At 35.0% G+C, this 14,358-nt stretch overlaps 1 protein-coding gene across 4 annotated transcripts in view; it reads right to left on the reverse strand.

The window, feature by feature from the left end:
• Auh (AU RNA binding methylglutaconyl-CoA hydratase) overlaps positions 1–14,358 on the reverse strand; it is a 159,105-nt gene that overhangs the window by 109,308 nt on the left and 35,439 nt on the right. For all 4 annotated transcript variants that reach the window (XR_013430008.1, XM_078030672.1, XM_078030673.1 and 1 more), the window contains one exon: positions 3,810–3,896. Coding sequence is in view for 3 of the 4 variants with exons in the window: in XM_078030672.1 (XP_077886798.1) it covers positions 3,810–3,896 (87 nt within the window). In the remaining variant the exon portion in view is untranslated. The remainder of the gene's footprint in view (positions 1–3,809; positions 3,897–14,358) is intronic.

Genomic DNA, 14,358 nt, shown 5'->3' on the forward strand with positions numbered 1-14,358 from the left:
ACTTCTTTTAAGAAAGTTCGCCTGCCTCTAGTTTTCACATATTAGGCTGGGCACAGTGGCCACTTGCCTGTAATCCCAGTGGCTCAAGAGGCTGGGGCAGAAGGATCACAAGTTCAAAGCAATGACTCAGCAACTTACTAGGGCCCTAAGAGACTTAGTGAGACTCTAAATAAAATATAAAAGGGACTAGGGGGGAAAAAGGTAGGGGGGCAGCCCTAGGGATATGTCTCAGTAGTTAAGAGCCCCTAGATTCAATTCCCCGTATCAAAAAAGTAGGTTAGAGCAAGATACTTAAGTTTCTACATGCCTTTCAAAATCTTACTGAACATCACAACAGATACCTTAAGATTTTTAAATCTACCAAAATGTGGCAATAATAAATTATTATTAAGAAATACTGAGGAGCTGTTGGAGAATAAAAGGAGACTAGATCAAGATGTAGAGGACAAAAGCTATATTATATCACAGAAAAGAAAAATGCTGCTGCAAAGATGAGTTCCAAGTTCAGAAACCATAAATGGAGATTCTGGAAAAAACATTAGGGTGACTTAAACAATGAGACCAATCTTAATTTAAAATCCAATATTTAAAAAGTTACAGGGAACATGAAATTTTACTTCCAAGACTGAGCTCTCTGATCGACATTAAACTAAATTCATTATCTGTCTCAGGAGAATCTGAACCTGAGGTTTAAGCTGGAAAGAGAAGCAGGGAGGGGCCTAAGACCAAACCAGCACAGGACACAGATCAGGAGGAAGAGGCAATTAAGTCCATGACCACTATGCAAATCAACACAAAAAACTTTAAATTTTAGCCAAAAAAAGAGGGGTAGAGAGTAACGACACTAATAAAACCACACTGGGCCCCAAGAGGAAACAAATTCCACCAGCCAGTTAAGTAAGAAAGTACTTCTCTACACCACACAGGAAAAGATGGAAAGCTTTACCATGCTCTATGAACAAAATAAACTTTAACAAACCAGAAAAGAGTAACCAAAAAAAACAAAATTAAAACAATCTCATTTGTGATTACACCAGAAATATTCAAAATTGAATCCATATTAAAAACCACTTCCACCCCTAATCACAATGATCAAGTAGGGCTTATTCTAGTCATACCAGGACAGCGTAGCCCTGGTAAGTCAATTATTAAGATAACTCTGTATATTACAGGCTATTTGAGCTAAATTCTAATAAATACTAACTGACATTTTAAAAGCATTTGGCAAACTTTGACATTTTTTCCTCAACTAAAAAACATTAACAATCTCACCAAAATTAAAACAGATAAGGTTGCAACAAATGAATATTATAAAGGGTCTTAGCCAATGTAAAAATATATATGTATTAAAATATGTAAGATTAAATTATTGGGATCATGTGCATGTACAAATATGTAACAATGACTCTCACTATTACGTATAATTATAAGGCACTAATAAAAATGTGGGAAAATAAAAGATAAAAATGCTTTATTTATTGATAATGATTGATAAGGCAATGAACACTTCATGTGGAAAATACAAATTAAGGAAGAACAATAATGCAAGTTATTACTAAGCTGGATTGATATAAAATAACTACATAAAAATTCAGTAACTGTCCTATTGACCTACGATAATAAGATTGCTATAAAAGTAGGAGGAAGATCACATTTAAAGGCATAAATGCTTAAAAAAATAACTAGAAATAAATACTAGGGGTGGGGGGGAGAAGAATAAGACCAATGTAAAAAAAACCATTAAACTTCCTTGAAGTCATTTAAAAATGAATGAGAGCACCACCCCAAATGAATGAACCTCCAAAACAGGAGCCATGCATACCATGTTTGGAAAGGTTTCAGTATCATAAAAATGTCCAAGTTTTGTGGCATTCCAATCAAAGACCCAACGGAGTATTTTTTCCCTCTTTGCTTTGCTTTTAAAAAATTTTTTAAGTACTAAATTCATCTGAAAGAACTAAAGTATGAGAATCAACAAAGAAAATCTTCAAGGAAAAAGAATAAAGATGGGAACCTTGTATTGTCCACATACTAAAAGTTTTAAATTTAAAGCTAATAAACTCAAATTAGGGTGGTACATTAAAATTATCTGTATCACACTGAACAAAAGATTAACAGACAAAATTCTTTTAGGGCTTGAGTTATAACTCAGTGGTAGCACACTTGCCTGTAACACCAGAGGACCCAGTTTGATCCCCAGCAACGTGTCCTGAAAAGTCTTTAAAATAAATATTTATTAAATAATCCTACAAAAGGATGAAGGATGTGAAAAGACAACTTACAGAGGGGGAAAGCATGTCTTAGTTGAAAAATTTCAAATTAATATGTTTAGCTGACCTTTTCTCTTGACAAAGAGAAGGGAGCGGGAGGAGTGGAACAGAAGGGAAGATTAGGGAGGATGAGACTGATCAAATCATGCATATGTAAGAATATGGCACAATGAATCCTACTATTATATATAATTATAATGTACCAATAAATTTTTAATAAATAAATTATTATATTTGTGGGATACAATTTGATAGGACTTACAAAATAAAAAATGAACAAATGATACTTGGAATAGCAACTTCATGTTTAAGACTCTGTGTCTATGCAAAAATGTCTCTTATGTAAAAGCTCTCTCTTGTCTAGCGAGGAGGTCCACAGAACAGGGCAGAGGAGAGAGTGGCTACGAAGTCCCTGATCAAGCCCTCCAGAGACCAAGCAAGAAGCAGGTCTGATTTTACTGCGCAGTTACCATGTATATATACTCAGACAGTAGCTGAGCAGATTACAGGCAGCCACCAATACAATTTTTGCTAACTGTCCTTGCAGCAACCAATCGAGGAGCAGGCTATGGAGCAAGCATAGGGACCGCAACACAGTTTCACGCCCAGAGGTGTGCCTAGTGAGTAAGCGGTCTGCCACTCACACGCCCAGCACAAGAAGAGTGGCCTGCCACTCCAATGCCCTTAACATATGGCATGTATGCAGTACTTGATGCACTTGTCCCCACATTAAAGGTCATTCACTGATTGAGTATAAATAACAAAAACAGTGAAAAAAATTTTAAAACCTAAAATGTTCATTAAATGAAGAAATGATTTAAAATCTTAGCTAAGACTACATTAATATGTAATAGTAAAATTGAAAATTGATAACAATAAAGTACACTGCTACATGTACTATAATTCTAAGGAAATAGTATGACCATATTTATATAAAAAACAAAAAAATACAAATCCATAAATTTTTTGTGTAGGCAGTTATTTAAAAGATATATATACGAGGTATCTGTAATTATAAAATATTTCACATAATTTTTTAAATTAAACATGACATATATGAATATGTCAAAATGAACCTCACCATTATGCATAACTATAATGCACTAATCAGATTTTTTTTAGAACTGATTTTGCTCAAAGAGTAAAATGTTTCACAAGCCTTTGAATTTCTTATGCATATAGTCATATTGTATGCAGTCTTTTGTATCTAGCTCATTTTGCTCAACATAATGTCTGACAGTCATCCATGTTGTTGCACATATCAGTTTGTTCTTTTCAACTGCTAAGGATGCTGTGTTAGTATGGATATATAGTTTGTGTGTCTGTTCAATCATTTATTTCCAATTTTTGGCAATTATGAATAAAGCTGCTATCAACATTAAAAGTAAATAAATAACAAATAAATTTGCCAGTTATTAGCCATGAGTAATAATATAAGTATATGACCAAAGTTTATACATAAAGACAATATGCAACTATTTATGTCTGACATCGAAGATCATCTTTGGCATGCTAAAAGGAGAATTTAATTATGCTTACCTATGTCATTAATCACCGCTCTTATTTTGGAGACAAAAGGTCCAACTTCACTGGCATGCATTTTGGCTCTTTCTTTAAGATCAGCACCTGCAAAGTATTTTATTTACAAATATAATCTTGTTTTAAACAAATTTTAAGGCAAAGAATTGAAAAATTATTTAAAATTAATACAAAACTTTAAAAGTCAACTAATTTTTTCATCTAGTAAAGGAACTAAATTACCTTTGTTTTCCTTCCCGATGACCACTCTCAACAAGAATAAAATATTGGTTTTCTGTACAGCTATTACATGTTTAAAGCAACACTTTTCAAGCTTTCTAGCTTCAGGACCCCTTCACATTCTTAAAGTAAGAGACCGTGTTTGGATGATACCAGCAGTTATTCTAGTAGAAAGGAAAACTAAGAAATTTGAACATAATTACTCACTAAAAATACAAATAAACACAGTCATATAAGCATAAATGACTACAGAGTGGTGCCAGCACCTTTGTTCTCACATTCATTCTACCTTCCCACCACCAGCTTAGACTCATAAATGAGGGGTATACAAGGCATACATGTGGCTATCTACTCTCTTTTTAATCCATTATAGATTAATTATGACCACACATGATATCAAGTATGGCTAGAGCTGGGGCACGTGAACTCACCCACTTCCCAGGGGAGTGAGAACTGGGGCTAACAAATCACATATCATACAGTCCATCAGTTCTCAGGTACACAGAAAATCTCTATCATGTAACAAAAAATACTCAAGACAGCATTCAACAGAGCATATGCAGAACAGCAAAGAACTGTAAGTAATCTAAATACATATCAAAAAGAAAAAATAAAATTAGGCAACAGTTATTCAACAAAGTCACACACACACACACACACACACACACACAAGAAAGAAAAGAATTAAGAGTATAAATACAGATAAATCCACTGAATGAAACATGTATTTACAGAAAGATACACAGGAAAATAACCACTTACTAAGTTTTTAAAACAAGAATATTACCTAAAGGAAAAATAGACAAATGGAATTACTTCAAACTAACAGCTTCTACATAACAAAGAAAATAATCAAAAGAGTAAAGAGACAACCTGCAAAATGGGGAAAAATATGTGTAAACTATATAACCGGTAAGGGGTTAATGTGCAAAATATATAGAGACGCAAAACAATAGCGAAAGAATAAATAATCTGACTAAAAAAATGGCAAAGGATGTTAACAAAAACTTCTCATAAAAAGATGTATAAAATGTCAACAAGTACATGAAAAAATTTTCAGTATCACTAATCATCAGGGAAAATACAAAATTATCATTTTGTATCACCTCACACCAGTTAAAATGGCTATTATCAAAAATAAATGATAGCAAATGAAGAAAAGGGAATTCCTGAGCTCTATGAATAAGAATGCAAATTAGTACAGACATCATGGAGAAGTACAGGGAGGTCCCTCAAAACAACTATCAAGGCCCAGCAATCCCAGTACTGGGCAGGTGCATAGCTCCTAATCCACACTTTCATTTTGCACTGTTTGTTACCCACAGTCATGACAGTCCAAAAATATTAAGTAGAAAATTCCAGAAATAAACAAGAATTCTTAAGTTTTAAATTATGCACTACTTGAGTTGTATGATGAAACCTTGCTTTGTCCTGTTCCATCTCACCCCAGGCATGAAGACCTAACTCTGGTTCTAACACATTCCCTTTTTCCCAGAGTAACCACACTGTATACACAACACAATATTAGTCACTTAGGGGCTCAGTTTTGAGATGAACTGGTACAGACAAGCTGTTAATGTTCAAGTAGCCCCTATTTTACTTAACAATGGCCACAAACTATAAGAGAAGTGATGCTGACAATTCAGATATGCCACAGAAAAGCCATAAAGTACTCCCTGTAAGTGAAAGGTAAAAGTTCTCAATTAAAAAAAAATCATATACTGAGGTTCCTAAGATCCACAGTATGAATAAATAGGAAAAAATATACATGTATTTGTTTTTACGTATTCATATATATTTACATACAGTCTTATTTAATTGTTTCACTGTTTTATTTAATAAATAACACACTTTTTCCAAATTGAAGGTTTGTAACAACTAGTGCCAAAAAGTCTTATCGGTGCCATTTTCTCAAATGCATAGCTCACTATGTGTCTCTGTGCCACCTTTCAGTAATTATCACATTTTGAACCTTCTCAGCACTTATACCTGTTAAGCTGATCTGTGATCAGTGATTTCAGATGTTATTATTTTGGGTCACCACAAAACAAGCTTTTATAAGACAAGCAAACTTAACTGGGACACAAATTGAAATTAGGCCAATTAATAATCCTACAATGCCCTCTAAGCATTCAAATGAAAATACGAATCATGCACACATTGCTTACACTGAAGCACAGCTTAGGAAGGCATGTTGAAAACTAAGAAAAACCAGAAGTTAGGTCTCTTGGACAAAAGTTGTACATGCAAAGAGAAAATTCTTAAAGGAAATTCACAGTACTACTCCAATGAATAAACAAACGATATGAAAGTCAAAGAGCCTCATTACTGACATAGATAAAGTTCTAGTTGTCTGGATGGGGGAAAAAAAAAAAAAAATCAAGCCAGCTTCAACAATCCTTAATCCTAATCCAGAGCAAGGCCCTATCTCTCTTCAATCCACTGAAAGCTGAGGGGTGAGGAAGCTCTGGAAGAAAAGTCTGAAACTAGCCCAGGTTGGTTCCTAAGGTTTAAGGAAAGAAGACATCTCCTCAGCATGAAGGTGAGGCAGCAAGTGTTGATGAAGAAGCTGCTGCAAGTTACCCAGAAGATCCAGCTCCGCCCCTCAGGAAGGTGGCTACACTGCCAGCAGGTCTCCAAACACAGATGAAACACCCTTCTCCTGAAAGAAGTGGTCATCTAGGATTTTCATAGAAAAGCAAAGTCATTTTCTGACTTCAGAGATTCAAAGGACAGGCTGACTCTCTTGTTAGGGAATAATGCAATTGGTGGTCGAATCCATTGCTCACTTTTGACCACTTCAAAACTCCTAGGGCCCTTGAAGAATTGCATTAAAACTCTGCCTGTGCTTTATAAATAGAACAACAAGGTCTGAATGACAACACATCTGTCTACAACATCACTGAACCCAGTCTACGTTAAGAACTATTGCTCAGGATTAAAAACAAAAAAGATTCCTATCACTGACAATGTACATGGTCACCCAAGAGTCCTGATGGAAATGTACAGTGATGCTGATGCCTGCTAACCAAACATTTACTACGCAGCCCAAGGAGGATACAGTAGGCTGAGGCAAAAAGACTGTGAATTCAAAGCCAGTCTCTGCAATGGTGAGGTGCTGAGCAACTCAGAGACACCCTGTCTCTAAATAAAACACAAAAAAATAGAGCTAGGGATGTGGCTTAGTGGTCAAGTGCCCTGAGGTCAATCACCAGTACAGCCCCACACAAAAATGATTTCTCCAAGACACATTATAATTAAAATGACTAACACACGGAGCAAGAATAAAATATTGAAAGCCTCGGGGCTGGCGCTGGGGCTCAGTGGTACAGTGGTTGCCTCGCATGTGTGAGGCACTGGGTTCAATCTCTGTCTCCACATCAAAAAATAAAAACAAATAAAATAAAGGTATTGTGTTCATCTACAAATAAAAAACTATAAAAAAATATATTGAAAGCCTCAGAGGAAAATGTCACATTTAGAGGAAAGCCAATCTTAATTATTCTAATTTTTCAGCAAATTCTAAAATCAAGGATAGTGTGGAATGAATGTGAAATAAAATAACCATCAACCATGATTACTATATCCTGCAGAGCTAGCCTTCAGAGTTGAAGATGAAGTAGTTAAGCAAAATTAAAAGAATCCACGACTACTAAGCTACCACTACAGAAAATTCTTACATACTACAAACAAAAGAAATAAAAAACAGACCCCAAAACATTCAAGTCAAATCTCACTTGAAAAAGATCTAAGCAAATTAGAAACATGACCAAATTAAACATCAAAAATAAATCAAAATGGAAGGAATTAATAAACCTTTCTATATAATAACAATGAAGATAAATGGTCTCAACTTTCCAATTAGGAGGCATAGGGTGGCAGAATGGCTGAAACAACAAGATCCAATTACATGTTCTTTGCAAGATTCACCTTATAAGCAGACATACATATATTATAAATGAAGCCTGAAAACAAGCAGGAATAGCTACTTTTATATCTGACAAAGCAGACTCCAAGCCAAAATTAATTAGAAGAGACAAATAAGGTCACTTCATACTGGTAAAGAGAACAATCCAACAAAGTCTAATGATAGTAAATATTTACGCACATAATTACATAAAACAGATACAACTCAACTTAAGGATTCAGAGACTCCAGTACAATAATACCAGGTAATTTCAACACACTTCTCCCACCAACAGATAAGTCATCCAGACAAGCTCAGTAAAGACTCATCAGACTAAAAATTATTATAAATCAAATGAATAGACATATATATAATAATGCATCCAATAATGGCAGTATTCACTTTTTCTCAGCTACTCATGAAACCTCCAAAACAGATCACATTTTAGGTTACAAAGCAACTCTAAGCAAATAAATACTATCTATCTATATATCTATATATATAATATATAGATATACATATATTATATATATTATATAATTCCTTGCATCTCATCTGATCATAATGGAATAAAGTTAGAAATCAACATACACACACACACACACACACACACACACACACACACACACACACACAAGGCACCGAAACTATTTAAACACATGCACAGAGATTGAACAATACACTTCTAAATGATGAATAGGTGATAAAAGTCAGGGGAGACCATTAAAAATTGTTAGAAAGAAATGAGATCAGTGATAAAACATACCAAAACCTCTGGGACACTACGAAGGCAAGTCTAAGAGGAAAGTTTATTCCCATGAGCACCTGCATGAGAGAATCCAAAAGATCCTTAAATAGACAACCTAATGATGTTCCTCAAGACCACAGGGGAAAAAAAGAACAAAAGAATTCCAAAATCAGTGGAAGAAAGGAAATAATTAAAATCAAGCCAGAATCAAGGATATGCTGAATTTCTTAAAAAGCATGGGATCAATAGAGTTATTTAAAGAGACAAGCCAAATAGATAAACCCTTAGCCAAACTGATCCAAAGAAAAAGGGAGAAGATCCAAATTAATAAAATTAGAGATGAAAAAGGAGAAATCACCACGGGCATCAGAGAAATCTAAAGAATCATAAAAGACTACTTTGAAAACTTATATGCCAATAAATTGGAAAACCTAAAAGAAATGGATACATTTCTAGACACAAATGACCTGCCTAAATGGAACCAGGAAGATATAGAAAACCTAAACAGACCAAAACCAATCAATGAAACAGAAGCAGAAATTAAAAGGCTTCCAATAGATAAAAAGCCCTGAGCCAAATGGATCTCCACTATATTCTACCAGACCTTCAGAGAACTAATGATAATGCTCCTCAAATTATTCCATGAAACAGAGTGAAACATTTCCAATTTCATTCAAGGAAGCCAGTTTTTATATCAAGACCAGATAAGAACAAATCAAGCAAGGAAAACTACAGACTAATATCCCTCATGAGCGCAGATGTAAAAATCATTAAAAATGTATTAGCAAATCATGTTTAACAACACATTAAGAAGATCACACATCATAACCAAGATGGTTTCATTCCAGAGATGCAAGGCTTAACATATGCAAATGAAGAGATACGATTTACCACATGAATAAAATTAAGGACAAAAATCACAGTCATTTTCAAAAGATGTAAAGAAAGCCTTTGACAAAATTCAGCACCCATTCATGATGAAAACACTGAAAAAAAAACTAAGGATAGAAGGAACTTACCTCAACATCATAAGACTACATACAATAAACTCAAATCCAGCACCACAGTGAACAGGTAAAAACTGAAAGCTCTTCCTCTAAAATCTAGAATGAGACAAGGATCTCCACTCTTACCATTCTTATTCAATATAGTACCAGAAGTTCTAGCCAGAGCAATTAGACAAGAGAAAGAAATAAAAGAAATACAAATGAGAAAGAAATAAGTCAAATCATCAATGTTTACACATAATATGATCCTAAGCTTAGGAGATCTGAGAGGTTCCACCAGAAGACTTCCAGATTAATAAACAAATGCAGCAAAGTAGCAGGATACAAAATCAACACAGAAAAACAAGTAACAGCTTTCCTATACAACAATTAGCTGAAAAAGAAATCAGGAAAACAATTCCATTCACAATAACCTAAAAAAATAAATAAATATCTAGGAATAATCTAAGCAACACGGAGAAAGACCTCTACACTGAAAATTTTAGAATACTGAAGAAAGAAATTCAAGAAGATAGTAAACCATGAAAAGAACTCCCATGTTTGTGGGTAGGCAGATTAATATTGATAAAAAGCCATATTATCAAAAGCAATATACAGATTCAATGCAATCCCCATCAAAACACCAGTGACTTTCTTTACAGAACTAGGGAAAAAAACTACTAAAATTTATTGAAAGACAAAACAGCCGAAGTAATTCTAAGAAAACTATACTGGAAGCATCATAATACCTGACATCAAATTACACTACAGAGGTATATGCATGGTACTGGAATAAAAACAGACAATGGGACAAAGTAGAAGACACAGAGACAAACCCATATAGATACAGTCAACCAATTATTGACAAAGGCATGAAAAAATACGTTGGAGAAAAGACAGCACTTTTAACAAATGTTGATGTGGAAACTGGTTATCCATACTAGGAAGAATAAGACTAGATCCTCATCTCTAATCCTGCACAAAAGTCAACTTAAAATGGATCAAAGACATAGATGTTAAAACAGATAACTTCACAATTCCTAGAATAAGACATAAGATCAACAGTCCCTACATACAGGTACAAGCAATGACTTCCTCAACAGGATTCCTACAGCTCAGGAAATAATTCCAAGAATTAATAATGAGAAGCATCAAATTAAAAAGCTTCTGCATAGCAAAGGAAATAATTCAGAGCATGAACTGGGAGGCTACAGAACAGGAGGAAATCTTTGCCAGCTATTCTGCTAAAAGATTAACATCCAAAATGTGTAAAGAACTCAAAAACTTTACCACCAGAAAAAGAAGTAACCCAATCAATTATTGGGCAAATGAACTAAACAGACACTTCTCAAAAAGAGGAAATACAAATGGCCAACAAATAAACGAGAAAATGTTTAACATCTTTGGCAATTAGGGATATGCAAATCAAAACTACCCTGAGATTTCATCTCACTCCAGTTAGAATATCAGCCATCCAGAACATAAGCAATAATAAATGCTGGAAAGGATTTGGGCAGGAAAGGAACATTTTTACATTATAAATGGGACTGTAAATTAGTACAATCACTATGGAAATCAGTATGGAGGTTCTTGAAAAGACTAAAAATGGAACTACCATATGACCCAGCTATAACAGTCCTTGGTATCTGTCCCAAAGAACTAAAGTCATCATACTATAATAATGCATGCACACCAATGTTTATAGAAGCACAAGTCACAATAGCCAAATAATCGAACCAGCCTAATGTCCATCAATGTTTGAATGGACAAAATAAATGTGGCATATACATCACAACAGAGTTCTATTCATCCATAAAGAATGAAATTATATCATTTACAGGAAAACAGATGTAACTTAAAAATATTATGTTAAGTGAAATAAGCCAAACTCAGAAAGGCAAAAGTCATATGGAGATCATATATGGAACTTAGACACAATAAAAAAAAGAAGGAGGGTGCCAGTCTCATGAAAATAAGAGATCATTAAAGTATATGAAAGAAGGGACCGGGGAGGGAGAAGGACAGGGGAAAGAGGAAATACTGGAGAAGGATACTGACCAAATTACATTTTTATATCATGTACATTTGCAAATATGTAATAACAAATCACACTGTTAGATATAATTATAACACATCGATAAAGAATGGGAAATGGGGGAAGAAAGCACACCAAGAATAAATGCTGAAAGACAAAGAAAAAAAAGACAAATATCTTTAAAAAGAATAAGACTGCTGACGTCTTAATGGAAAATGGATGGCATTTTTAACATGGGTAAAGAGAATATAGTAGTTTCTCTTTCCCACAACTGCTTTCTATACTTTTAGTTACATGCAGTTGGCCTCAATCCAACTTGAACAAAATCAGAGAAAAAAGAAAATACTTTCTCCATTTTAAATTGCACACTATTTTGGGTACCAAGACGAAATCTCACATCATCCTACTTCATCTCACCCAGAATGTGAATCATCCCTTTGTCCATCATATCCACAATGTATGCCTGTTAGTCACTCAGTAGCCATCTCCATCATCAGATCAACTGTCTTGGTATCGCAGTGCTTGTGTTTAAATAACCCTTACTTTACTTCATAATGGTCCCAAAGTACAAAAGTTGTGAGGCTAGCAACTGAAATATTCCAAAGAGAAGTTGTAAGCTATGAGGGCTACATTTAAGTGAAAAAGTGAGAGGTTTCAATAGGGAAAAAAACAGTATACACAGGGTTCAATACTATCCACAGCTTCAGGCCTCCCTCCAGTGAGGATCTGGAAATGATTCTTCTTTGGATAAGAAGAAATACTAAAATTAGGCTTCTCAACTAAGCAAACATCCTTCAAAAATGATAGTTTGCCGGCATGGTGGTAGCAAACCTGTAATCCCAGCAGCTCTGGAGGCTGAGACAGGAGGACTGTGAGTTCAAAGCCAACCTCAGCAAAAGCAAGGTGCTAAGCAACTCAGTGAGACCCCGTCACTAAATAAAACATAAAAATAGGGCTGGGGATGTGGCTCAGTGGTCGAGTGCCCGAGTTCAATCCCTAGTACCAAAACAAAATACCAATAGTGAAAGGCACCAAAAAACAGACATGGTAGAAAAGATAGCTTCTTCAACAAATGGTGCTGGGAAAACTGGAAATCCACATGTAGCAAAATGAAATTAAACCCCTATCTCTCACCCTGCACAAAACCAACTCAAAGTTTATCAAAGACTTAGACACTAAAACACAGACCCTGTGTCTAACAGAAGAAAAGGCCCAAATCTCTACCATGTCGGCTTAGGAACCAGCTTCCTTAACAGGACTCCTGAAGCACAAGAAGTGAAATCAAGAATCAATAAACAGGACGGAATCAAACTAAACAGCTCCTTCACAGCAAAGGAAACATAACGTGAAGAGACAGCCTACAGAATAGGAGAAAATCTTTACCAATCTCCGGATATATAAAGAGCTTGCAGGCTGGAATTGTGGCTCAGTGGTAGAGCACTTGCTTAGCATGTTTGAGGCAATGGATCCAATTCTCAGCACAGCATACAAATAAATGAATAAAATAAAGGTCCATTAACATCTAAAGAAAAATGTTTAAGAGAAAATAATTCAAAAAACTCAACAGCAAAAAAGCAAACAACCCAATCAATAAATGAGCTAAGGAAGTGAACAGACCCTTCACAGAAGATACACAATTGATGGACAAATATATTTTTAAAAATCAGTATCTCTAGTAATTATAGAAATGAAAATCAAAACTGCTCTAAGATTTCATCTCCAGTCAGAATGGTAATTATCAGGAATACAAGCAACAGTAAGTGTTGGCGAGGATCAGGGAGGGGGGAGGCACGCTCTCATACATTGCTGGAGGGACTGCAAATTGGTGCAGCCAATCTAGAAAGCCGTATGAAGAATCCTTGGGAAACTGGGAATGGAACCACCACCACTTTACCCAGTTATCCCACTCCTTGTTATACACAAAGGACTTAAAATCAGCATACGACAGTGACACAACCACATCAACGTTTCTACCAGCTCAATTTATATTAGCTAAACTAAAGAACCAACCTAGGTGCCCTTCAACAGATGAATGGATTAAAAAATGTGATCACACATACAGTGATATATTACTCAGCCTTAAATAAGAATGAAATTATGGCATTTTCAGGTAAATGGGTGGAGCTGGAGAATATCATGTGAAGCAAGATAAGCCAAAGGCTAGATGTTTTCTCTGATATGCAGATGCTAATCCACAATAAGGGGTTGGGGTAGGGAAGAAGAGAGGTACTCTGGATTAGGCCGAGGGGAATGAATGAGTTGGACATTATCACCCTATGTGCAGAGATGATTACACCACCTGTGTAACTCGACATCATGTACAACCAGAAGAACGAGAAGCGATACTTCATTTATGTATGATGTGTCAAAATGGATTCTGTCATGTATAACTAATTACAACTTTTAAAAAGAAAAAAATGATAATGAAATAAAGACATTTACACACACACATAATTTTTCACCATAGGTCCACTATTTTTAAGAGCGGTAGCTTAAAATGCAAGGGTGCATAATGGCTAAGGTAAAGGGATAAAAAAAAATATGCAAACACTAACCAAATGGAAACCTGTAAAGATATCCTAATTTTGAAAAAGTAAATCTAAGGTTAAAAACATAACTCAAGCTAGAGGGTCACTATATAGTAATAAGTAAGA

The sequence above is a fragment of the Ictidomys tridecemlineatus genome, chromosome 13 (genome assembly GCF_052094955.1).
Source record: "Ictidomys tridecemlineatus isolate mIctTri1 chromosome 13, mIctTri1.hap1, whole genome shotgun sequence".
Classification (NCBI taxonomy): Eukaryota; Metazoa; Chordata; class Mammalia; order Rodentia; family Sciuridae; genus Ictidomys; species Ictidomys tridecemlineatus.